Here is a 23,738-nt window from a genome sequence, read left to right on the forward strand (position 1 = left end):
TATTATAAATATTTGTTTTAAAATAAAAACACAGCTATAAAATTTATACAATCATGATATTTAAGAATGGAAAAACATATTTGATTCTCAATATCGCTATTTTTGTGTTTTTGAACCTTTTATTTTTAAGAAACTGTAAATGTATAAATGAAACTTATCAGGAAAATGGTACCAAATATCTTAAGTGTTACATAAAAGGAGTTTATATATCAGATACATCTTTTAAGTTTAATTATGTTGTGTTTAAATATGATGTTGAAGTAACTGAATGTGTAAAGAATATAAAGCTGCTTTTCGATATACCTAATTGGAGAAACGGCCAGTCATTAGCTAAACCTGCTACAAAGAAACATAACTTTTTTACCAAGTGGTTTAACCAAGAAACGGACTCTCACATTGAAAAGGAACCCATAATCATAAACTTAAACAAAGAAAATCTAGATAGTTCAACGCAAGGAATTGTTAGCTATCCATTGAATTGTGGAACCAAGTAAATTATACATATATTCTTTTAATATATACAAACCTAATGTTACTAATAGGAATGTTATTCTAATAGGAGTAACTGTAAAAGATAAATTTCAAGAATTTTCGTTTGAGTATAAAGTGAATTTGAAAGTGTCAAGCAAAAGGGTAAATTATTTAAATTCATTAAGAGTAACATCGAATGGTAAAGTAATGCCTTATGAACCAATATTATCCAATGGGTATCGAAACTATAAATTTTACGTTTACGAATCAACCATTGAACCAAGTAAGAACCGACACATTGTTAAAGATATTCTTTTAGTAAAACTAAAGGCTGAATGTGATTATGGCACACCGACTGTAAATTCAACTTCAACTAATGAATATAGTTTTCCAATGATTAATAAAAATACAACAATTAAGGTATGTATACAATATTTTGGATCACAAAAAACTACAGGTAACCTGTCCAAGGCTAAGCAATAAAGAACATGATTCGATATATGTGTTAGACTTTATCCACTCGTTGAAAACAGCGGTGCCGGCTCCTGATCTAATAATGCCACTTAATACACAGATCCCATGTCAAGTAAATTGTAGTTTAAATCATAAATATTCATTAGTTTATAAATAATTTAATAATTAACACAGATACAAAGTTCCGATGAAACTGATATTAAGATTATGTGTGACAGTACTACTCCGAATAACAGCCCATTTCTGATAAGGACCGATAGTAGATATAAATATTTACTATCAAAACATGTTAAAGGAATCGAGGTATTTAATGACATACTTATAAATTTCCATAGCAACACGAAGAGATAACAAATAATGCTCTAACGAGCAGTCTTGATTTGGAGCATGATATTAAAATACTCGGAATAGCTGGAAAGTCAGTAACCAGCTACACACTATCAAAAACAAAAAAATATGAATACTTGGGATCGGCGTATAAAAGGCTCATATATCTTATCGTGATATTGCCTAAATGGATATTTATATTCACAAACATATTGCAGATATTTGTTGAGCACAGATTAAAGGTGGTATTCCATTCCACATCAATAATTGGATCTTTCCTTCTGATAATGTCAGAAACTATATGTTCAGTATCATCTAGAGATGTAAGTCAATAAATTCTAATTTTTTTATAGAATTCTGATATTATAAACGGTTGTAACAGTGTGAGCCCTTTGAAAATTTTTGGAGCCAGTATGAATTTTCAGACTAACGGATCATTATTGCAGAATGTAATTACAACATGAATGAAAATATTTTTAGGTTCTAATAATTTTTATAATTTATCTTACCAATAAGAAACCTCAAACAAGACTGGTTCACTTAGTCACGAATTATTTTCCAGTTTCAATGATTGCAAACATTTTCACGTTCAAATTCACAGTTTATTTCATATCAACAATTTGTGTAAGTTCAAGAACAAATAGATATAATCAGATGAATTCATTTCGGAAACGACAAACCGAATTTAATATTTCAGTAAATGATGAACAGTATTTTAAGAAAAATATGGGTTCCATAGGACTATTGTCTAGCCTTAGCTTCATTGTTTTATTGAGCCTAGTGTTTATAAAGGGGTTTGAATTCATAATATTCAACTCCCTGGAGATATGTAAAAAAATTAAAAATAAGGAGTTAATATGGATCTGGGATGAGACCGATAGCTGTGAAATTGATGAAACCAGCGATCACCAAATGCCACTTCCGGTAAAAGATAATGGCAAATTTAGTGGTTATTGGTCTGAAGCGCATTGTAACTTACTGTTTACACCTTTTGTTCCAACGTAAGTGGACTTAAATTAATGTTACACACTCAGGTATCTATCTAGAAAATTTCGTTTTTTTAAAAACGAGAAGGCACACCTTTGTGGAAGGGTTAAGAACGTCAATCTGAAATCGGAACTCGATAATGAACACGAATTGTTACAGGTCATTCTTCCTGATGTCCTAGTTATGGACACAAGACAGAAAGTCGACGACTCCGTTATGCCATTAAACGGCTCCAGAGCCCGTATCGATGATGGTGATTTCGATTTTACAGTGTTGAATAAGGCTTCGGAGATTACATCAAACCAGAAGACCTATGTGCAACTGGAAACACTAAGGGAGCCTAAAACTAAGTTTCTATCTACAGTTCTGGGAACAATAGAGACAAAGAATTTAGTTTACTACGTAGATTTAAACCTCTTAAAACAAGTGAGTCAGTGTGGCGCAAATAGGTTCCTGCCGGTTAAAGTTAAAATAAATCAACTGATGGTAAGTTCATAACTCTGCAGAAACATTAACACGTATTTAGAAAATGACAAACAACAATGATGAACCTATACGAAGAAACGTAAGAATATTGCTAATAGGGAAGATTTTATTGCTGTTTAAAATTATGAATGCAGTAATGTATCTGGTCAGTTTAAGGACCAGTAGCAATGTACTGAAATGGTTACAAATTCTTTCACACTCAGCCCTAGCGATTTATATTATAGGTAATTCATTAACTATTTTTATTATGTCCTTGCAAATGTATATAATTAAAATTAACACAGCTTGTAAACCTTACTCTGATGGAATTGATAATATTTTTGGATCTATCTGCTTATCAATCGGCATATTGTTTATTTTAAAATTTTCCGGCTATCAACCCATAAATGGTCCAAATAAACTCAGCATATTAGGTACTTTAGGTTACTTAACATAGAATTATCAGACTACTTAATCATCATATCGATATTGTTGATCGTTTCATACTCAGTCATTGTATCAATTTTATTCGCACTGGATTTAGTTTTATCACTAATCTACGAAGAGTACAGTTTAATCATAGATAGTATTTATATAATAACTGTCTGTACAATATTCAAAACCTATAGACTTATGTTAACCGTGCATACCTATTCTTAATAATATTACGCTGAATAATATTAATAAACCATAGAAAGGACGAATACGTAACCAATGTTGAGATTGCTTTATATGCCAATGATCTGAAAATTCGCCATAGAATAAGCGGTTACTGTAGCCTTAATGTGAGTACTGCGACTTTGTACTTGGAAGGGGGCCGAATAATTTTCAAGGAAGACATTGAAAGATTTTTTACGCCTACCTTGGCAGCCGATTGCAACTCAATTAACAATGGATATTTTCCCTTCTTATCATTGTTTAACAACGAAAACACATATTACTCCTTTTCAACATTGTAAGCTAAATTATCCAACATACATACTCACACTCACCTATCTGTTCAGGGACTTTTCTTTCAAAAACTTGAATTGTTACCTTGACACACTTTACAACGAGAAAACCTCAATGCTCATCACAAGGTATATGGCCTTCAAAACCAATATATTTTCAGCAATATCATGAGTTTCATCAACAAAAATCGTGATTATAAGTGTTTCTCAATTCACATAGTTGGCTAATTTGCCATAACATACTAGTAAATTAATCTTGTTTCAAGATTAGCACGCACATACATACACATATAATAATTTACATTGCTTTCATCCACAATTTCATGTTACTATTACAAAGTACAATTTCCTCTTTCCCAGTTGTATCAGTATATATTTGTGTTCTTTACCACAGTTGGTCAATTTAACCACGTCCTTTTGAGTCAACTTATATCCTATATCATCCACGACCTGGCCGTTAATCCTACATGCCCCCTCTTTTATAAACCTTTTATTCGAGTGAAATGAAGAGTTAGAAAACTGCGGCACCCTAAGAGTGTCCAGCACAAGTACAAGGTCCACTCCCTAAAAAATTTGTTTTTTGAAATAAAAATTTTCTCCATACCTCTTTCAACTTTGCTGATGTCAATTCATAGTTTGGCACTAATTTTGTAAGGTTAACGAGGTCCTGAAATGTTCCCAAATCCACCTCCTTGCTTTTCATAAATGGTACCAAATCTTCAAACCTCTTTGACAGGCAGAACTTATGAATCAAATCCACTACTTGTTTCCCATATATCACGCCAGTCAACTCGTCAGCCAATAACATCTAAATGCCAGTATTTCATTTAGCACTTACCTTAGCAGTATTGTAATGATCAGATATAGACTCCTCAATCCTTTCCAAAGGGACTTTAGTGAACCACTTAATGTACCTATTAATTTATTTTTGTATCAACTAAACCTCAAATAAACCTAATTATTTACGCAACTATGTAAAACTGCATGAACACACACTATCCTAGCCATGCAAACATATTTTTACCAGTATAAAAGCACCAATCACGCCTACCTTTCCACTAGAGAGTCGTCGATACTTCTGAAATGTGACCAGAACTCGTGTGGCGATGTTTCCTTTGTTATTTTCAGGAAACAGTTTGAGCCTGATTTACTTATCTTTTCACCAAACTTATCCTCCAGTAGCGGCGTCGTAAGCCCGAACACATTACTGATCCCCAGTGATTCTAAACACGTCAACATCTCCTCTATCCGCTGTACCTGCTAGTTCTATTCCTGATACTATGTTTCCCATTTGGTCGTTTCCTCCCAGCTGTATTTTACAATTCATTCTTTGGGCTAGGTACACAAAATCCATTGCCTGGAGTGACATGTACATCAGTTCTGACAAATCCATGTTGACGCTCCTTCTGTTATGCTCCCCGTCCTTTTCGACTATCCTCATCTTTACGCAATCTCTTGCTAGCATTCTTCCCACGTTCATGTTCCTGGCCACTGACTCCAGGTACTCCATCAGGTTTACCTTTTTGTACAGGTCCCTGTTGTTGAACACAAACACTTTGTAAGGGTTACACATTTCCGTCACTACATCTACCTCGGACTCCAAATCCTCAATTTGGTGGACCTTCGGTCTTATCAATTCACCGTTTACCTCCATCGGCAGTGACAGTATCTTTGTTGCCACTGAACTTATTGCCTCCTCTCTGGACGTGTCAAATTGCGCGCCATCTCCCGAGCCTAACACTTCTGAAAAATATGCTGAATCCTGCCTATTCTTCCTCAATTTATACGAAGGGTCTCCTACCAGCGTCGTTCCTCCGCCTATTACCAATACTACGTTAAATCGCTGCGATAAAAATCTCCTCAGAAACATAAGCTGAAAAAGCGTCCCTTCATGTATGAAATCGTTCGTGCAATCAATCCCTAATGAAGATGCTTATTACTTTTCAACATACCATAATATACCGATGCACACATTTCGTTATTAAGGTTCTTATTTTCATATTCAGCAAGAAGTTCGTCTATTTTCATGAAGTCTGTGGTTTGCGAAACCATCCCTCTTTCAATACATTCAGATAGAAAATTCGACTTAGGCTTATGCGATGACTGTGTAAAGTGGGCCTTCCTGTCAACTGGGTTCCCAGTTGGTGACAATTTAAGTTCATATGGCCGCCCGGATAAATTTTGCCTACTTACTGGAGATACGTTGTCATACAATCTGGCTTTGGATAAGTTTATAAATGCTTCTTGTTTTAAACATATGGAATTAGAGAACAGAATTAAGAATCTCTTTACTATGATACATATTGTCAAATATTCAACTAATATTCTTAGGAATGTTGAACTGTGTAGCATCTTCCACAGTTATAACACAAAAATTATATTACAATTTAACGATTAAAGTTATAAATATTCATTATATACATGTTGAAGCCATTATAGTACACTAACTTCTCGTTAAATCTTACACACTTAACCAATGGGGAACTGGTCAGTTTAACGAGGATTCTGGCTCAAAAAGCTCGTAAAAACAATGTAAATTATAAATCAATAAGGTATTAATGAATTATCTTTATAAAATAATACAATGTCTATAATATTTGCTAAACGATGACAACGAGGTTTCAATGGAGATAGACACATATGTATTTGGGAAAAGCACAATTGTAAATAAGGTATAAACCAAGATTCTTAAGGTAAAAAATAGAAATTAAAATAACAATTGATATGCATCTCAGGGCATAGATATACAAAAGTGAACATATGGACCAGCCATAAGGAAGACACTAACACATTTAATTGCAACCTAAACACAGGTAACACAAATGTAATCATGATTCTAAGTAATTAAGTCTTGTTGAACACAGATTTCAGGTAGAAATTAATATTCTTGTGTTGGGTTCGATTGGGTATGCGATTAGGAAGCCTTTGCATAAACATCATACAGGTTTTTCACTTACACATTTTAGCCAGACAGCCAATATATTATACCATTACGAAAACATTTATGTAAATGCCATTTCTATAAATTTTCATAATTACTCTGATCATTATTGTATATTGAAGGAACGTGCGTGTGCGTGTGAACTTGTTGCCGTTTACTCAATGATTTTAATTGTGTAAAAGCAGGTATAAATTAGTTTTAATTTTTTACCGCATCAAAAGTTTCTGTTTAATGTAAAATATATGTGTATTGTCTCAACGAAGCTTCATTGACGAATATTTGTAATAAACTTGAACTGTAACCCAAACACTAATAAATACATCGTAAAATATAAAAATGAATAACATGCCATTTAATGACGACGAAATGGGCAATGTCGACCCTTACTCAGACGGTTACGGATACAACACACCGCAGCCTTATGACGAGTTGCAGTATAATCAGCCCGGACCTGTGGACCCGGACTACATGGTCGAAGCCGCCAGTCCCCGAGGAGAGGCGCATACTCCATTCGTAGGATTCTTCAGCTCTAAATTATTGAGGTCGGGATTCACGCTGCAGACGGTTTCCCTGTCCCTGATGTTCGTGTTCTACTGGGCCTTCGGAGGCACGGGAGTGTTCGTCTTCGACCTTTACGCAGCTCCGGAGAGTGTCAAAGTGTCAAAGCCGTTCCATTTGACCGTGTCAGCGCTGATGGGCCTGTACCTGCTGGGCACTCTGTACATCGCCATGTTCCAAGTTTTCGTTACCGATAACTCAAAGTAAGCTTCAGTTCTAATCAATTTCTTTAGGTCCGTTAGAGGATTCAGGGCAGGCTCGAAAATTCTGTCAGCAGCGGTCACGCTCGACCTGCTCTCGAACATGCTGAGGCTCGTCGAGTACCTCTACGCGTACTTTTACATGAGCATGAAGTGGTGGACCAAGTACCAGCAGACCAAGTCGGACTGGATTTTCTTCCAGTTCGGGAGCTTCACAAACAGCTTTGCGCTGGTCATGTACGGAGCCGCTCTGTTCTACTTGGAGGCCTACCATGACGAGGGCACTTCCGAGGAGGTAGCATGGACCAACCTTTCCCTCTTCTTCCTGGCCGGACTCGCCGAGCTTCTAATGGTTTTCACCGGCTACGGTGCTCTCTTCAGTCTGTTTTTGCTTCTCGCCAACTTCAGCGGAACTCTCTGGGCATTCTCTTTCGAGCCTCTGCTGGGCAAGTGGGCTCCATCTCTGCACTCTAGGGACGTGAACGCTGACTTTGTGAACGACGACACGGTCGTTACTGAGCCCTACACGCAGTTTTACCCTGGTCAAAACGAGGTCAACCCCTACTTGAACATGAGTTCGTACCCCAACGAACAAAGCTTCGTTCAATACCCAAACCCTAGCTTCCCCAACGACCCTAACGTGGTATACCCGAATCAGCAAGGCGCCTTCGAGTACCAGGGGAACTTTGCGAACAACTACGAGTTAGACCCGAAGGCCTACGTCCAGTACACCCAGGGCAGCTTACCTCACTATCAAAACTCCGGAAACTTGGTGGCGCCCGCCTACGTGGCTTAGAGTTAATATAATTAAACGAAGTACACACTAAACTTGTTTATTTTTGTGTTATTTACAATGATTTTGATTGATTACGTGGATGTGTATTCAAAATGGTTGTGCCATTTTATGTACCATGTTGTTAGTCCCAGGGTATGTAAAAAGTACCATGTTGTCTGTCCCAGGGTATGTAAATGTACTAGGTTGTCTGTTGTCGGCTACCTACCTATGTACTCTAGTTACAATTTAGTACATTAACTTCATTACAAAGGAGCTGTACAGTGGCTCTAGCTCCCCTAGTTTATCCGGCGGGTGAGTCGACAGCGCCTCCAGTAGCTGCACGACAAGCTGCTTCCTCAGTTGCAGAACGTGCTTTAAGCGACTTTCGCAGATCATGTGCTTCTTCAACAGGCACACGTGGCCGCAGTCCTCGGAGGGCCTCCTTTCCATCGAGTCCTCCCTGTTTGTGGTATCGTCGTCGGAGTGGACCATCATATCGTCCACTTCAATCGTGCTCTCCCTGTTAATCACGCTGTTGACGCTCGACCGTTCACTGCGTACGTAGTCGGTGTGGATTGAGAAGCCGTTGCTCGTCAGCAGCACACTACCGGTGCGCGTGCCACCTGCTTTATTGCCGCTGCTGGTAGGCCTCTTTCTAAACTCCAGCAGCGGCCTATCACTCAACTTGTATTTCACCTCTCTGCAGTACTCCAGCGGCATGTAGTATGAGGCTGGGTTCAACGCGTGCCTCGTGATCTTGTCAAACTCCTCGTAGATGCACACATCCACCTGCATGGTGCTCAGCTTCCCGAAGTCGTTGTAGTGAAACATACTACCGTCGTCGTCATAGCCAAAATCGCCATCTATTGAGTAGCTCTTCTGGCTCCCGTGGTTTCTATCGCCTCTGCCACCTCTTTCGCGTCTATCAGCTCCGTTCTGATCCCCAATGTACTCATCTACTTTCATATTCTCGTACACTATGCAGTCGCCACCGCTGGTTACATTGCCAATGCCACTTACTCTTCTCTCCTGCCTGCTGTTTACGTTCATCAGGTACGTTGCGATCGTGCTGGCGTTGTACGGCACTATTAGGTCGCAGTACTTGCTGCAGCTCTGGTCCGCCGCCTTGTGGATGTTGAACTCGTTGTCAACGTTCAGGTCCATCTCCGCCTCCTCCATTTCCGCTTCAGTTGTGTTTGACACGTAATGGACCACCAGCGACAGCATCCGCTTCAACGCGTTACTTTGCGTAAGGTTCGCGCACCTGATGTTCATGAAGTCCTCGTTCGTGAAAACGCCGGTATCGTTCAAGTTTGAGAGGACGGTCAGGGCGCTCCTCTGCATCCTGTACACGTTCTCCTCCACGACCAGCTTGTCGTTCATCTGTGCGAAGTTGATTCTGAAGTGCGGCATTAGCGCGAGGTAGGTTCCGAAGAAGGCCTCCGGGGTCTCCACGCTCCTCTTCAGGAAATCGCCCATCAGCAGAAAGCTGGCTCCGAAACTCAGCAGGTGCAGGTGGTTCACCAGCACCCTGTCCACCTTCTGCGCCTTGCCCGAGACTGAGTCCGCCTCCGTCAGTCTCCTGTTAGCTCTGTGGAAGTTGCCTCTGTACTTCACCAGGTCCGAGCCCGTCAGCATCTCCAGCACCTCCAGCACTCGCAGCCTCAGTGTGTACAGCGGCGGCGGCGTGTACAGATACTTTGCGATGAGGCTTCTGTAGCCCACTCTCCTCACCTCTCCGAATCTGAAGTCTCCTGAGAAGGGCAGGAACAGCTCGTGCAGCATTCCCACGCCCAGCACCGGTAGGAAGAGGTACTTCTTCACCTTCTTCAGGAGCGTGCTTCTCAGCTCCTCCTCCATCTTCATGTTCGTGAACTCGAACAGTCTTTCACTCAGCACTCCCACAAGGCTTATCAGTCTGTCCAACGCGTACACCACTGCCAACTCGTTCCTTCTTCTCCTCTCCGGAGTCTGCCCGTTTTCGTTGTCCGTCTCCATATCCTTCTCCTCCAACTTTTCTCCGCCAACGTCGCAACTGCTGTACGGGTTACTCATATAAAAGGGCACAAATTCTTGCTTCAGAAACCTTTTGTACACCTCCAACACTGTGCCCTCATTTAACCCAAACCTCACCTTCAACTTGTCCACCAAATACTTAAAGTAGCACTTTCCCTTGCACAGCAGCTTCGAGTCTACATAACCCATGAGTTTCCAACATTTAAAAAGTACCCTTTTTTATTGGAGTCACCAGCAAAACTGACAACTCCGGCATCAGCTTCAGAATCGTTGTCAGCAGATCCATCGCCTGCACCGCCTTGTAGTCGTACTTCGTGCTCTGCATAAGTCTCAAAAGGAAGTCCAGCAGGTCGTAGAACTGCTCCATTCCTCTTTCATACAGTACTTCCACCAACTCGTGCCTGCAGCCACTCTCCACGAACACCTCGTTCGCAGTTCCCTCCTGCGTCGTCTCCGCCTCAACCTCGCATCCTGACAGCACGCTCGTCGACCTAGCGAAGCTGTTCATGTCAAATGACGACAGCCCCTTGTAAACGTTCAGATTTTCCTTGTCCTCGTCCTCAAACGAGCTCCCCTTCTCCGCCTCCGTCTGTTCGCTCGTCATCTCCTGAGATCCGTGGTACACTGAGCTGTAAACTCGTTTCCAATTGTTTCTGTACGCCTCCACCTGAACATATCTTCTTCAATTCCCTGGTCTTACGGTTTCATTTATCAGGTGCTCCAGGTACGACTTCTTATTCGTAAAGCACACATGCTTCCCATCTAAAGAGTCCAATCTATCGCAATTTCCATACTTACCGATAAACACTTTAGACTCAACCATGTATCTGACCAGCGGGCTGAGTGTTTTCGAAATGTGTAGTTCAAATTTCTTTTGATACGACAGCCACTGTTTCGGCTGTTTCCCGTACTGCTCCTCGCCCAAAGCCACTGAAGAACTATCCGAATCATATCTCGTTGAGTTTATACTCAGTGTATGGGCCTTCAAGTTCTCATCACCGAGTGGAAGATTCTGTTCCTCGTGCTTCCCCTGATTCCCGTCGTCTGCGTCGATTTCGTCCAGCTCATTTAGGACGTTAATCAAGGAATCGTCGTTGATTAAGTCTGAATACTTCCCTGACAAATCCATGGCCTTTACTCGTTCTATATTTTACAAAAGTCAACATCATTTACACACACCACCACTCTCAACGTTGCGATGTATAGAAGCAGAGTTAAGGCACAAAATGAGTCTTTTAATTTTTAAAAATGAAACTGAGAGTGAATTCGTTTCAAAAATCTATTGGTTGGTTCTTACCGTGTATTTTCATTCCCATTTCCACCACTTATTCTGAACGACATTATTTATTTTATTCCGTACATTTTATCGCCTCCATGATCAAGTTCGTTGTTATGATAAATAAGCGTGGCCAGACCCGGCTGAGTCACTACTACGAGCCCTTCACTTTGGAGGATAAGTCCGCTTTAGAATCTGAGCTGATTCGCAAGTGTTTGATTCGCGACGATACTCAATGTTCCTTCTTCACCCTCAGGGACATGACCATTGTTTACAGGAGGTTAGTTCCCCCCCTTACCCCTTTCTTTAGGTACGCTAGCTTATTTATCATCGTCGGCACCACTCCTGACGAAAATGAGCTCACTATTTACGAGCTCGTTCAGAACATCGTCGAAACACTCGACCGTCACTTCGAGAACGTCTGCGAGCTCGATATAATTTACAATCTCGACAAGGCTCACTTTATTTTGAATGAAATGATCGCCAACGGCCGTATCATCGAATGCAACAAGTCCAACATCCTTTACCCGCTTACTCTTTACGAGAAGTTCCAAAAGTCGTCATTTTAATGTACCATATTTCAATCATTCGCGCAGCTGGTGGTACCACTGATAATGTTTTCACACACTCGTATGTACACCTATATCTATACATCTAAACACACACATATACACTCATATATACACATATATTCAGTCACAATTACCAACACTCTTGTACCATTTACACCAAATTACTTAACTTTACATATTGCGATTAAAGCAGCTCTGAAATATTCATTGGCATCTCGTCGATTTGAGTCGAGTAGTACTGCTCAATGTCTCTTAAAATCCTGATATCGTCGTCCTACAGAATAATCGTCAATGACCATTGTAGGAATAACAGTTAGTAAACATTGTCAAAATAACCGTCAATAACCAGGTATGCAATCATAACTAGCAACCTTCTTACCTTTACAAAGTTTATTGCTACGCCCTTCCTTCCGTACCTTCCTGATCTTCCAATTCTATGAATGTAACTTTCACGACTATTCGGCAAATCATAATTTACAACGAGAGAAACCTAATAATTGATTAAGCAAGAAAGCGGTAGAAGACCACCATATGGCACTCCAATCATGGCCACATGGCACAGTGGCTATTATTATAATGGTAATTTGTAAATACACCGCATAACACACACAGTAACTAGGCGTCGGCGTAACTTTCTTACCTGCTGGACATCCAGTCCTCTTCCCCAGAGGTCAGTCGATATCAGCACTCGCGACTCCCCCTTTCTGAACCTCTGCATGATGTCGTTCCTCTCCTTTTGCGACATTTCTCCGTGCATCTTGCACACTTCGAAGTTGGCGTCCTTCATCTTCTTCGCCAGCCAGTCCACCTTCTCCTTGGTGTTGCAGAATATCACCGCCTGCGTTATTATCAGCGACTCGTACAGGTCGCAGAGCGTGTCGAACTTCCACTGCTCCTTCTCCACTGATATGAAGAACTGCCTTATGCCCTCCAGCGTCAGCTCGTCGCGCTTCACCAGGACCTTGAACGGGTTATTCATGAACTTGTTCGTGATCTCTATCACTTCGTGCGGCAGCGTTGCTGAGACCAGCACCACTTGGATCGTCGGCGGCAGGTACCTGTACACTGAGTACACCTGCTCCTTGAAGCCTCTGTTAAGCATCTCGTCCGCCTCGTCCAGGATGAGCTGTTTTATGTTCCTCGTGTTCAGGTGTCGGTCCGTGATCATGTGGTTGACTCTTCCCGGCGTTCCCGAGACTATTTGCACTCCCGATTCCAGCGCCTTTATGTCGTCGCTTACCTTCTTCCCGCCAATGCAGCAGTGTACCTAAAGTAAACGTTATGTGCTGCGGGCGGTATTTAAAGCAAAAATGACTAGTTAGTGGGCACATATTAGCTCTAACTCACCTCAACGTTGCAATAATCACCCAAAGCCAGGCAAACCTTCTGTGACTGCTCGGCCAGCTCTCTTGTAGGCGACAACAAAAGCACTTGGGTTTCTCTGACGTTTGAATTTACGACTTGGAGCGCTCCTAGGCAAAATACGCACGTTTTCCCGGTTCCGCTTTGGGACTGAATTATCACATCTCTTCCGTCCAATATAGGTTTAATAGCTCTTTGTTGCACTGCTGAGGGCTTATCGAAACCGTACGCAAATATTCCTTTAAGAATATCCTCCTTCAACCCCAAATCTTCGAAGGATTCCACCAATCCGTAATCCTCGGAGACTTCGTAGGAGGCATCGCCGTTAGTATCGCTGCTCATTTTTTAATAGAAACTCTAAAAATATATTTTTAAAACTGGTTTACAGAAATTTGACCATAACAATGGTAAATATTTTATAAATTTACCAAATTGTATTCTAAAGCCTGACAATATTTACACTGAAACCCAAATACACATTTTTCAATAATGATATATTAAAACACACTTGTATCATATTAAATTTTTTTGTTTTGCTGGATTCTATCTATTCGATAGAGAAATGGACATTATTTGTGGAAAAAAATGAATTTTCTGTTTCTTGGCAACACAACCCCTTGTAATTATGGCACCGTACCAAAAGTGGCCTATTTACGCCACCAAAAGGATGGTAGAAATCATTCCGAACCTATGTATGGAGGGGAAAAGGCACACAGTAGTCGCCAATGTTATGTTTCACTGCCTTGGGTCAGGAATCTTAGATAAGGAGTATAACACAGTGTTTCGAAACGAATACATGGAGACCCTGAACCATCTGTTTAACAATCGCATGAAGGAGGAGAATGGTGTAAATTCGCACGAGGGTGTAAAGGAGCTGGTGTTTTCTCCATTTAACCAAAGGCTGGTGAATGAAGTGAGTCCGAGCATATACGCAACTCAAAGGGACCACCTAATCTCATCGTTGGAAGAGTCGCTGAAGAAGTAAGTACAGAGGCAATAATAAACATTTAGTTTTTCAATGTACTATACGGACGTGAAGGAAAACATTGATCTGAACAGAATGTATCACTCAGTTGGAGTGGACTTTGTGAAACTAATAAAGCTACTGAGACTGGAACACAAGCTTGAGGAGCTCAGTGCAGATGTAATAAACGACTTTTTTAAGGAGTCGATAGGAAGCAGAGAGTTCCATAAGGTTATGGAGTTTCTGCAAATGCTAATGGCAAAGAAGGTGAGTTAAGTTAAACTAACTTAGCGTAGGAATTGGATATGTTCACACCATTTGTAAAAGGATCAGTGAGACTGGTAGAAGTGTTAGTTGGAGTGGTAGAAACAGAGTCGAGAACAGTGTTGGAGCAGTTCTATAGGCAGATTCCTAAGGAACTACACACCCAGTGTTTAAAGTTTCTGAGGTCAACGGATCCGAATACAGGTATACGAACATACATCATTTTCTGATACATGTTAGTAACGACCGTGTATGATTACCGTACGGTCATAATAATACAGGTTTATTGATATACGATTGGGGTTACAGTGAGTCTGAATTAATATTGAGTGGTAACCTAGAAAATGTGAGCGGACAACCACAAAGAGCATGCTCTAGGGCTGATGAAGAGACACGTAACAACACAGTACTAGATAGAGTACTCGTGAATAACATAGCAAGCCTGTATTCAGCACTCCAGACTCTGAAAACACTAAGTAAACAGGGAGTCAGAGGGTCAAATAAAAATTTTCAAAATGAACTCAGAAGTAGCATATCGGTCCACTTTGAACCAGACATAGTGGTGATATCAACGCACAGGGACGTATTTGTAATAGACACACTAATAAGAGATTCACTGTACAAGGCGTCACTGTACAAACTGCTCGACTTTGTATGGTCGTCAGAGTTAACTAAAATAGGCCACAACATAATGTTGAACATGGCAAAGCTATCGTGCCAATTTGAAGAACCATTCAGGAAATATAACAAAATAGTGGACCTAAAGTAAGGACATTAATTATTATAGTAACAGCAAGTACCATACTTGCCACTATGAGAATAAGAAGTAGCTGAGGATATAATAAGTGCTAGTCAATAAAATAAGAATATGTTCAGCGACAAGAGAGTTAAGAAGATCAAGGTGCACAATGAAGATGGAGCATATGAGACTAGTCAATTTAGATCAACAGGTATTTAAAATAGTAGATATGAATAGGAGTATAGACGTAGATACAGAAATCGAGGTTAAAGCTGGTATACATAAATGTTAACATCTCATTCTCGACTAGGGATCACCAGGAACTTGAATGGCTTGCTACAGGAGTATAACGTAGGAGTGCCTCCCAGAAAAAAATGGAACGGCATGAGACCAATACCAGTTGAAAGAGTAAAATACCTATCAATAGTAGCAAGAGGGATGCTGTCAATCGAATATCAGCTCAGATCGCAAGGATGGATGCCGTCATCAATTTGCGCTAGCTCCTCCGAAGAAAAGACGAAAATAGAGGTGTATCCATTCGATAGTAAGAGAAATAAAGGAGTAAAAGATCTAGGTTCAGAGAAAAACAGTGACCCTGATAGCGTTGAAATATCAGAGAAAACTGAAGATTTCCTTTAAAATTAATTTTTTAGTCATTTATGATTATTTACACAGCTTAGGATTCAGTCACTAAACCGTAAGACTAGGTTAAGGGTTCTTAAATTTTATGAGCGTCAACACACATTTGATAGATGGTGTTAATTGTACCTTCCAGCGTTGCCTGGCCGTGTAGAAAGCTAAAGCCGTGCAAAAATAAGAAACCGTACGAAAGTGTATTAGGCATCGGGTCGAAGGGATTTAAGTCGAAAAACAGGAGCGTGATGGAAGACGTGTACGTGGAGGTGGAATTGCCAGAGGACGCAGAAACGATCACAACTCCAACCAGGAAGCAAGTTCCACAGACAAGTATAAACAAACATAAATTAATCGTGACAATCAGATGAAAACAGGGCTTACGTGGAGGAAAAGCTGAAGGAAGGCGGAAAGAAGCAGAGCACAGAGTTAGACACACATACGTAACCAAAATTATTCAGTTTATTCCTCTGGGACGACGAATCAGGTTCTACAAGACAAACGCAAATAATGTTAACTACAGGATGCGTAATCAAGTACCCCTTGTACAAGGAATCACGGGATGACTGTAATCCATAATTATAGAACAAATGTAACCAATAATCCCAAAGATTTTAGGCCCATGGCAAACACAGGCAACATCAAGAGGGACGACGACGATGTTGAGACTGATAGGAGGACGATTGAGTGGTAAGCAAACTTATAATGAAACACTTAACACATGTGGTGTTATGGATACCTAGGAGTCTGGATGTTGTGGATAGATACCTATCTAGGGCTATAGATCTGGCTAAAAACCAGAGCGGGTAGACACAAAGTATGTTTTGAAAAGTAGTAATAAATATATATGTGCAATTTAAGCTTTTGTTGCCCTAAACCAATATTGTCTTACACCTAATCACATGTTTCACCTGTGTTGTAGACCCTTAGTGCAAACATATGTATAGTTCTCCTTCCTATGCTGATTTATATTCAAATGGTCTTTTAAGTCTTCCACTTTATTGTATTAATGTTCAGAAAGAGGTAATTTTGCCCTTAGACTGCCGCTTAGGCCATAAATACTATTTATGCACAGATATACCTACCCGTGGCATACGCGCCGCTTAAAACTAATTAACATTTACGTTTAGGCTAAATCAGAGCAATTTTTTCCACAGGGGTGGTGGAAACGATTCTTCCAAGGCTCACACCAAGGGAGCCGCCTCTTCTTTTGATAAGTATTCAAAAGTTGAAGATTCAAAGGATATTCAAAAGGATGAATCAAGCTTTTCAAGTAAGCCACGACACCTTTTAGTTACTATATCGCTACGTTAAGGCCCAGTTACGTAAGCATTACCGGTACATGGCCATGCTACTGCCACAGTTCCAACACCATTGCCTTATAACCAGATATTATAATAGCTCAGCCGCACCATTTCCACAAATTCATGATACTACTTATGTTTTGTTCAATTTAATTCAATGAAGCTGAAGCTTACGATTGTTACAAGTGTTAACGCGCCCATAATTATCTTTTAGAAAACACTTCTCAAACAAGTGTGGAAAAGAGTAAGGACGAGAAGCCTAAGGATCCCAACTCTGTCGGCACGATTGAAGAGTTGACCAGACTCCTGTTCAAGTACCACACGAGTAGGTACAAGGAGTTCAAAAGACAGGTTTACTCTATAAACGATTCTGACGCTAAGCCTGGTCACCACTCCGACAGGCACGACTCCACAGAATCACACCCTAAGAGTTACAGGTCAAACTACAGCTATAGGCCTTCTTACTCTCGCGAGAGGGGTCATGATCGTCATAAATATAAATCGGATCGCTAAATATACTTAAACTCACAATACACCTTTGTTAGAACTATTTACACTTCCTAGGACCGTTATATCCCTCACACATGCCAAAACAGACATCTAGCAATTACAAACGTAAATAATAGTCCGATGGCTAGTACGTTCAAATGTACATAATAGTCCGACAGCTAACAGACAAACGTAAATAATAGTCCGACATCTAGTAATTACAAACGTAAATGACAGCCTGACGCCTATAAGTACACGTGTACTTGTTAACTCATCACATTACTCCTTTGCCCTAACGGGCGCCGCGCCGTCATTTGAACGACCACACCTGCATCACGTTGCAGGACTTGTAGTACACTATCAGCGACTGCACGGAGACGTCCACGTAGTACTTCTGGCCCTTCTTGTTCGGGTCCAGCAGACCCTTTATGCTCGAGGCAGGCACTGAGTTCTTCGCCCTGTGCGGCCGCTGCGATGCCCTCTGCGCGTCGTCGGAGAGCGGCGAGGCGTCGAAGTCCGACGCGTCGAGGTAGAGGTAGTCCTCGATGGCGTCCCTCAGGTCCGAGCTCGAGGCCACTCGGTTCATGAGCTTCAGCGACCTTCGGTGCCCCTCCGAGCCGCGGCGGTGGCTTCCGCCGGCGCCCTCCGTCGAGTCCGACTTCAGCGAGCACCTCGAGTCGGTCCTCTTGAAGACGCACTTTTTGTTCTTGCCCTCGAACTCCTCCGCGTAGGACCCGTGCGACACGTTCCTCTTCATGTCCGCCAGCAGGGAGAACGAGAATATTTTGCATCCGATTGTGTAGTCCCAGACGAAAAGGTTGTGGCCCGAGTCGATAGTCACCAGCTTCGACCACCCGTCGTGCGCGCAGTGCGTTATGTCGCTGAGGTGCCCGTTGAGTGTGCACAGCGACTTGAACTTGAGCTTCTGGCTGCTCGGCTCTCCTCGTTCGTCGTTCGCCTTAATGCTCAGCCTCTGCAGGTACGTTTCCGTCTCACCCAACGCGCTTCCCTGCGCTGGCCCCTGCCCCTGCGTTCTGTACGTCACGTTAACTCCGTTAATGCTACTGCTCGAGTTTACTCTGGAGAGTCCACTCGCCGTGCTCATCGACTGAGAGGAGTTGCATCTGCTCAGCGTGCCTCTTCTTCCGTTCACTGTTCTGAATGCTGCGTTGGTCGGGTAACTTGTGATGGTGACGTCGGCTCCGTTCGCTCCTACTACTCCGCTGATCACGTTGATTGTGTTCGAGTCGGCGCTCATATCCAGTGGCTCGTTTGTATTTGCCTGGACCACCGTGCCTCTCAAGTTTGACCCTGACGCTCCCCGTGCAGCTTCGCCCGGAATCATCGTTGCAGTTCCATGGGCACTCATGCTATCGACAACTCCGCCCGTGCCATTTGCTGCACCTGCTCTACTGGGCCGACCTACTCCATTTAATCCGCTCGTTGATCTCAGCTCACTCAAATCTGCGGCTCCCGATGCCGACTCTACTGGAGCAAACACATCTACTCCAACTCCACTCGTAGCTCCACTCGCACTGTAACCGCTGTAAGTGCTGTAACCGCTGTTGCCATAGCTGTTGGATGCACTCGACCAGTTCGACCAGTTAGACCCGTGCGACCAATCCAGTGCGTTAGACGCGTACTCATTCGAGCTATCCTCCGACGAGATGTCCTCGCAGTGCTTGTACGTTGCCTGCTTCCCAGAGGTCGACCGCTCGTTCGGGTGTATGACTTGCAGCACTCTGATGTAGTTTCTTATTACTATTGCCCACTTCGAGTCCCTTTCCAGCGAGAGTATGCGGAAGGGCGGCTTAGGCACCAGGTAGTGCGCCTTTTCGCTGTTCGCGTTGTACAGGTCCACGTACGTGCTTCTATTGTGCACGCTCGTCGAGAACGCCATCAGGCAGTTCGGCGCGTCTATTGAGAACGTGACCACTGGGTCGTTGATGCTTTCCGCCACGCTCCACTCGTCGTTCGACACGTCCACTGCGCCCAGGTAGTTGCCGTGGCTGAACGCCACCAACACCGCCTTGCTGTGCCACGACACGAACCTCAGAGTCGTGATTTCGTGTGTCGTCAGCTGCTCCTTGCGCTCCACTGCCACCTTGTCGCGCTCCATTCTCTTCTGCAGCACGACTCCTCTCGCAGTTCCCACGAAGATGTTTATGTTGCTGAAGACCACCTCTCTTCCGTCCCAGGTCTGCAGCAGGCCGTATACGTCGATTGCTGAGACGTAGTCTTCCTCGTCTATGCTCATCTTCAGTGCCATTGACGGCACGTTTACGAAGCTCGTTCCGTCGTAGCAGTAAAACGACATTGCCAGCGTGCTTCCTCCAGTTCTGTACACTATCACCAGGATCTTCGGGACGTAGTTTGCGCGGCTCGTTACGCTCCTGAAGTTCGCTTCCTCCGTGTAACTGACGTCGTCCAGGCGCACCCAGCTACACAGCTTTATTTCGTGTCTTCTGCGTTCGTTCTGCGGCGCCATGAAGTTGTTGAACATGAATTTGTCCTCGTTCATGTTGAACCCGCATACGCTGCTGTTTGAGACCAGCAGGAACGGGTTACAGCCCATCGTCGGCACCACCATTGTCGGCAGTATGAACCTCGACAGGTTCTCCGTGTACTGCTTATACTCTCCTCTCCAGCGCGAGCGCTTAAAGTTGTCCAATATGCTCAGGTTTAGCATCGGATTCGTCGACAGTGCTGTATCTGTGTTCATTATCTCCACTTTCCTTGCGGAACTCAGCAATCTATTTGCTGGATCGCTTATTCCTTGCCTTTTATCGAATGACGGCATTCTCAGCTGATACTTACTCGTTCCCTTTTCGTTTACCCATAAATCTGCTTCGTAGTGTCTAAAATTAACTCTCTTCATGTAGTAGTTAAGCCAGAACAGGTGGTGGTTAACCAATAGGCTCCTTACGTACCTTGACACTGAGGTCAGTGCCAAGAATTCCGAAAAGTCGAGATAATTGCAGATAAGCTCTATCACATCCTTAGGCGCCAAACCTATGAAACGCACGAGTGCGTTATCCATCTAGGATTTACATATACTGGTATTAATTTTCCATTATTATTGTTTTATTTTCCAATATTGATATTACCTAATTCCTAATAGACAATATACAATATTTTATTCTCTTTTAGATCAATTCCTTTCCAAATTAATTTACGATACTCAAGGAATTGTTTTATACCAGATATATGTATGAAATATGAATAAATGGGTAGTAAGCGTCTCGTGCTACACCAGGTAACACATGGATTATAACACACGATTTTAATCTGTTTTTTGTAATAAAACTTTCAAATCTACACAAACACTTATTTTAAATATTAAAATACAATTAACTAGGGCCACGGATCTTTAATCTTAAGGATTAGTTCATATGCGTGAATATCAGCGTTTATCTCATCATTCAGGTTCCATTCTGATCCTACAGCTATTTGATCGTTCTAAAATTCCATCTTATTACATAATTTCATTTACACTAAATATATCAACTTTACGTGTATACACTCATTTATGTTATACATATTTTATCAATATGACTACCGGTTCTTCCCTGAGAAAGATGCACATCGCTCAGATCATTCTGTGCATACTTGTATTTAAAAGTACAGTGGAAGGATACGTGAACGAGGACTTGGTCAAAAAGGGTCTAGACCAAAACACTATCAACCAAGTGTTCAGGATCGTTGAGCAAATAGGTGATTATTCGGAGACAGTTCCAAACCTGTTTAGAGTTGTCAGGAAAAACCTAGAAGATTTAGAACGGGAAATAAAAGTGAAAACCTTGCTGCCTGCGAAAGATAAGTTGGAAGCTTTCAGAGCAATAAGTGAGCCTATCAACAGATTCCTCAGGCAATCTCCAAAAGAATATTACATACATAACCCTCCGAGAGGAACTGCCTACAAGGTCCAACTGAACATTGCCAAGGAAGTCGTTAGGAATGTCTACAGGGAACTCCAGACGCTCTGGCTTTCAAATGTCTAAGAATCAGCATCATTAACATCGAAATAACAAATGACTATAAAAATGACAACTAGAAAACAAAAACTACTTCAATCGTTGAATTTTTAAAAATGTGTGGCGTTATGAGAGATGTTATTTCCAAATGAATACCACGTACACATTTTATTAATTCTTAACATACGTTTTGTTTTTTGTTTAACTCGAGTTTGTTTTTATAGTTTATTTTTTATTTCACAACTACCATTCTTAATGTGTAACCCATAAATTCATACATCTTTACTTAAATATGGAATCCGTAATACTCTCCGGCCCTGGCCCGGTGAAAATAAGGAGAAAATACCCACTCCCCAGTGGGTTCGATGACCCTTATGACAGCAACTTCGACCCTCTCTATAACAGTGACCCCTTTGCTCCGCAGGAGGAACCCGAAGAAGAGGCAGAGCCGTACTTCGTATGGCGCAGGAACGCGCCGTTCCTCTACGACGCAGTCTCAGTGTACAACCTGGAGTGGCCTTCACTGACGGTCGATTTCATGGACGACTCGAAAAGCTTCAGGGTCAAGAACGGGTCACTCACGCAGAGACTCCTGCTGGGCACACACACTTCGGGCTCGGAAACCGAGTTTGCAATGGTCGCAGAGCTTAGGACGGGGGTCTACTCTCTGCGCGAGAACATGACGACATGCGAGAACTACAACGGCTTCGTTTCCGCAAGGAAGAACAGGGAAAACAACCCGGCCCAGCCGAGTTATCCCAGTCTGGACATAAAGGCGAAGATTGTGCACCCCGGGGAAGTGAACAGGATTTCGCACGTTCCAGGCACGCACTTTTCATTCGTCACGCAGTCGAACAACGGAACGCTCTACCAGTTCGACTATTCGAAGCACCCGTTCAACCCGCGCGACGTGAAGACGTCACTGCCTCAGCTGGTTTTGGGAGGAGGGCACTCGTCGGAAGGCTACGGAATTACGTGGAACTCGTCCAAGAAGCTGGTTTCATGCGCCACTGACGGGAGCCTGTGTCTGTGGGACTTGAACGCAAGGTCTGCTACCCAGACGAAGTCGCACTCGGGGGTTGCAGACAGTGTTCCAGTATTGACCCCTGTATCAACATATTCAAACGCCAGTGCAAGTTTTACAACGAGCGGCTCTCATAAATCTAGTAGCAGTAACGCTAACAGTAAATACACTAGTAACAGTAACACTAATAACACTAGTAACGCTGACAGTAAATACACTAGTAACAGTAACAGTAATAACAATGACAGCAACAGTGGTGAAGAAAAAAACGCACTCAACGATGTGGAGTTTTTATACAACGACGACAATGTGGTTCTCACTGCCTCCGACGACGGCAACGTATATTTGGTGGACCTGAGAAGCGCCTCGACTGGTAAAAGGAACAACGACCTGAGCAAGTTTAACACCGATTTGAGCCACAGCTCACAGCTCAGTAACTGCGTGGAAACGGCAATGACGAGTGTGGCCTCCGTGGACTCTGGCGTAAACTGTCTGAGTGTAAACACGTTCAACAGCAACTACTTCGTCTGCGGCTGCGAAAACGGGGACATTTACCTGTACGACCTCAGGATGCCCTCGAAAAGCGTGCTCCTGCTGGACCATCACAAGGAGTCAGTGAGTCAGATCGAGTTCAACCGGGCCTGCTGCGGCCTCTTTGCATCCTCGTCCAACGACGCCACGGTGTGCGTCTTCGACCTCGGCTGCCGAGGCCAGGAGCTGCGGTTCGTGCACCAGGGCCACAAGGCGCAGGTCAACGACATATCGTGGGCGAAGCTGAACCCCTATGAGGCTGGCCACGTCGGATTCACTCTGGCCTCAGTGTCCCAGGACAATTTACTCCAGTGCTTCACTCCAAACTACTCATCGCTGTAGAAGCACAAGGCCAAAAACGTTTCCATGTAATATTTTGCAAGCAGGACTCACAAATACAAACAGTAATGATATTTGATAAACTGCAAATGGTAACTAGTAA

General features: G+C 42.5%; 11 protein-coding genes across 11 annotated transcripts; 7 read left to right on the forward strand and 4 right to left on the reverse strand.

Moving 5' to 3' along the window:
* Positions 1-80: 80 nt before the first annotated feature.
* TOT_010001290 (conserved hypothetical protein) lies at positions 81-3,902 on the forward strand (the record flags this gene model as incomplete). The annotated part of the gene is made up of 13 exons (XM_009691260.1): positions 81-490; positions 543-754; positions 791-891; positions 929-1,057; positions 1,120-1,248; positions 1,281-1,595; positions 1,626-1,721; positions 1,753-2,273; positions 2,307-2,745; positions 2,786-2,969; positions 3,030-3,158; positions 3,191-3,290; positions 3,836-3,902. The coding sequence occupies 13 exons, from the start codon at positions 81-83 to the stop codon at positions 3,900-3,902; spliced, it is 2,832 nt and encodes a 943-aa protein (XP_009689555.1).
* A 93-nt stretch (positions 3,903-3,995) lies between these two features.
* On the reverse strand, positions 3,996-6,026 carry TOT_010000714 (tyrosyl-tRNA synthetase; the record flags this gene model as incomplete). The annotated part of the gene is made up of 6 exons (XM_009691261.1): positions 3,996-4,238; positions 4,279-4,482; positions 4,513-4,588; positions 4,726-4,897; positions 4,932-5,594; positions 5,627-6,026. The coding sequence occupies 6 exons, from the start codon at positions 6,024-6,026 to the stop codon at positions 3,996-3,998; spliced, it is 1,758 nt and encodes a 585-aa protein (XP_009689556.1).
* Positions 6,027-6,951: 925 nt separating this feature from the next.
* TOT_010000715 (conserved hypothetical protein) lies at positions 6,952-8,169 on the forward strand (the record flags this gene model as incomplete). Its single annotated transcript, XM_009691262.1, has 2 exons — positions 6,952-7,376; positions 7,407-8,169. The coding sequence occupies 2 exons, from the start codon at positions 6,952-6,954 to the stop codon at positions 8,167-8,169; spliced, it is 1,188 nt and encodes a 395-aa protein (XP_009689557.1).
* A 225-nt stretch (positions 8,170-8,394) lies between these two features.
* Positions 8,395-11,293, reverse strand: TOT_010000716 (conserved hypothetical protein; the record flags this gene model as incomplete). The annotated part of the gene is made up of 3 exons (XM_009691263.1): positions 8,395-10,340; positions 10,378-10,831; positions 10,865-11,293. The coding sequence occupies 3 exons, from the start codon at positions 11,291-11,293 to the stop codon at positions 8,395-8,397; spliced, it is 2,829 nt and encodes a 942-aa protein (XP_009689558.1).
* Positions 11,294-11,412: 119 nt separating this feature from the next.
* On the forward strand, positions 11,413-12,009 carry TOT_010000717 (clathrin assembly protein; the record flags this gene model as incomplete). Its single annotated transcript, XM_009691264.1, has 2 exons — positions 11,413-11,720; positions 11,751-12,009. 2 exons carry the CDS (start codon positions 11,413-11,415, stop codon positions 12,007-12,009), a joined length of 567 nt encoding a protein of 188 aa, XP_009689559.1.
* Positions 12,010-12,196: 187 nt separating this feature from the next.
* Positions 12,197-13,716, reverse strand: TOT_010000718 (eukaryotic translation initiation factor; the record flags this gene model as incomplete). The annotated part of the gene is made up of 4 exons (XM_009691265.1): positions 12,197-12,286; positions 12,335-12,502; positions 12,653-13,279; positions 13,360-13,716. The coding sequence occupies 4 exons, from the start codon at positions 13,714-13,716 to the stop codon at positions 12,197-12,199; spliced, it is 1,242 nt and encodes a 413-aa protein (XP_009689560.1).
* A 283-nt stretch (positions 13,717-13,999) lies between these two features.
* On the forward strand, positions 14,000-15,980 carry TOT_010000719 (conserved hypothetical protein; the record flags this gene model as incomplete). Its single annotated transcript, XM_009691266.1, has 6 exons — positions 14,000-14,355; positions 14,386-14,605; positions 14,635-14,806; positions 14,884-15,367; positions 15,479-15,552; positions 15,652-15,980. The coding sequence occupies 6 exons, from the start codon at positions 14,000-14,002 to the stop codon at positions 15,978-15,980; spliced, it is 1,635 nt and encodes a 544-aa protein (XP_009689561.1).
* A 113-nt stretch (positions 15,981-16,093) lies between these two features.
* TOT_010000720 (conserved hypothetical protein) lies at positions 16,094-17,791 on the forward strand (the record flags this gene model as incomplete). The annotated part of the gene is made up of 6 exons (XM_009691267.1): positions 16,094-16,307; positions 16,342-16,402; positions 16,512-16,664; positions 16,718-16,780; positions 17,105-17,247; positions 17,493-17,791. 6 exons carry the CDS (start codon positions 16,094-16,096, stop codon positions 17,789-17,791), a joined length of 933 nt encoding a protein of 310 aa, XP_009689562.1.
* Positions 17,792-18,077: 286 nt separating this feature from the next.
* TOT_010000721 (uncharacterized protein) lies at positions 18,078-20,807 on the reverse strand (the record flags this gene model as incomplete). The annotated part of the gene is made up of 1 exon (XM_009691268.1): positions 18,078-20,807. One exon carries the CDS (start codon positions 20,805-20,807, stop codon positions 18,078-18,080), a length of 2,730 nt encoding a protein of 909 aa, XP_009689563.1.
* A 394-nt stretch (positions 20,808-21,201) lies between these two features.
* On the forward strand, positions 21,202-21,768 carry TOT_010001291 (conserved hypothetical protein; the record flags this gene model as incomplete). Its single annotated transcript, XM_009691269.1, has 1 exon — positions 21,202-21,768. One exon carries the CDS (start codon positions 21,202-21,204, stop codon positions 21,766-21,768), a length of 567 nt encoding a protein of 188 aa, XP_009689564.1.
* A 265-nt stretch (positions 21,769-22,033) lies between these two features.
* Positions 22,034-23,704, forward strand: TOT_010000723 (chromatin assembly factor subunit; the record flags this gene model as incomplete). Its single annotated transcript, XM_009691270.1, has 2 exons — positions 22,034-23,634; positions 23,680-23,704. The coding sequence occupies 2 exons, from the start codon at positions 22,034-22,036 to the stop codon at positions 23,702-23,704; spliced, it is 1,626 nt and encodes a 541-aa protein (XP_009689565.1).
* Positions 23,705-23,738: the final 34 nt, after the last annotated feature.

Source organism: Theileria orientalis, chromosome 1 (assembly GCF_000740895.1).
Source record: "Theileria orientalis strain Shintoku DNA, chromosome 1, complete genome".
NCBI lineage: Eukaryota > Apicomplexa > Aconoidasida > Piroplasmida > Theileriidae > Theileria > Theileria orientalis.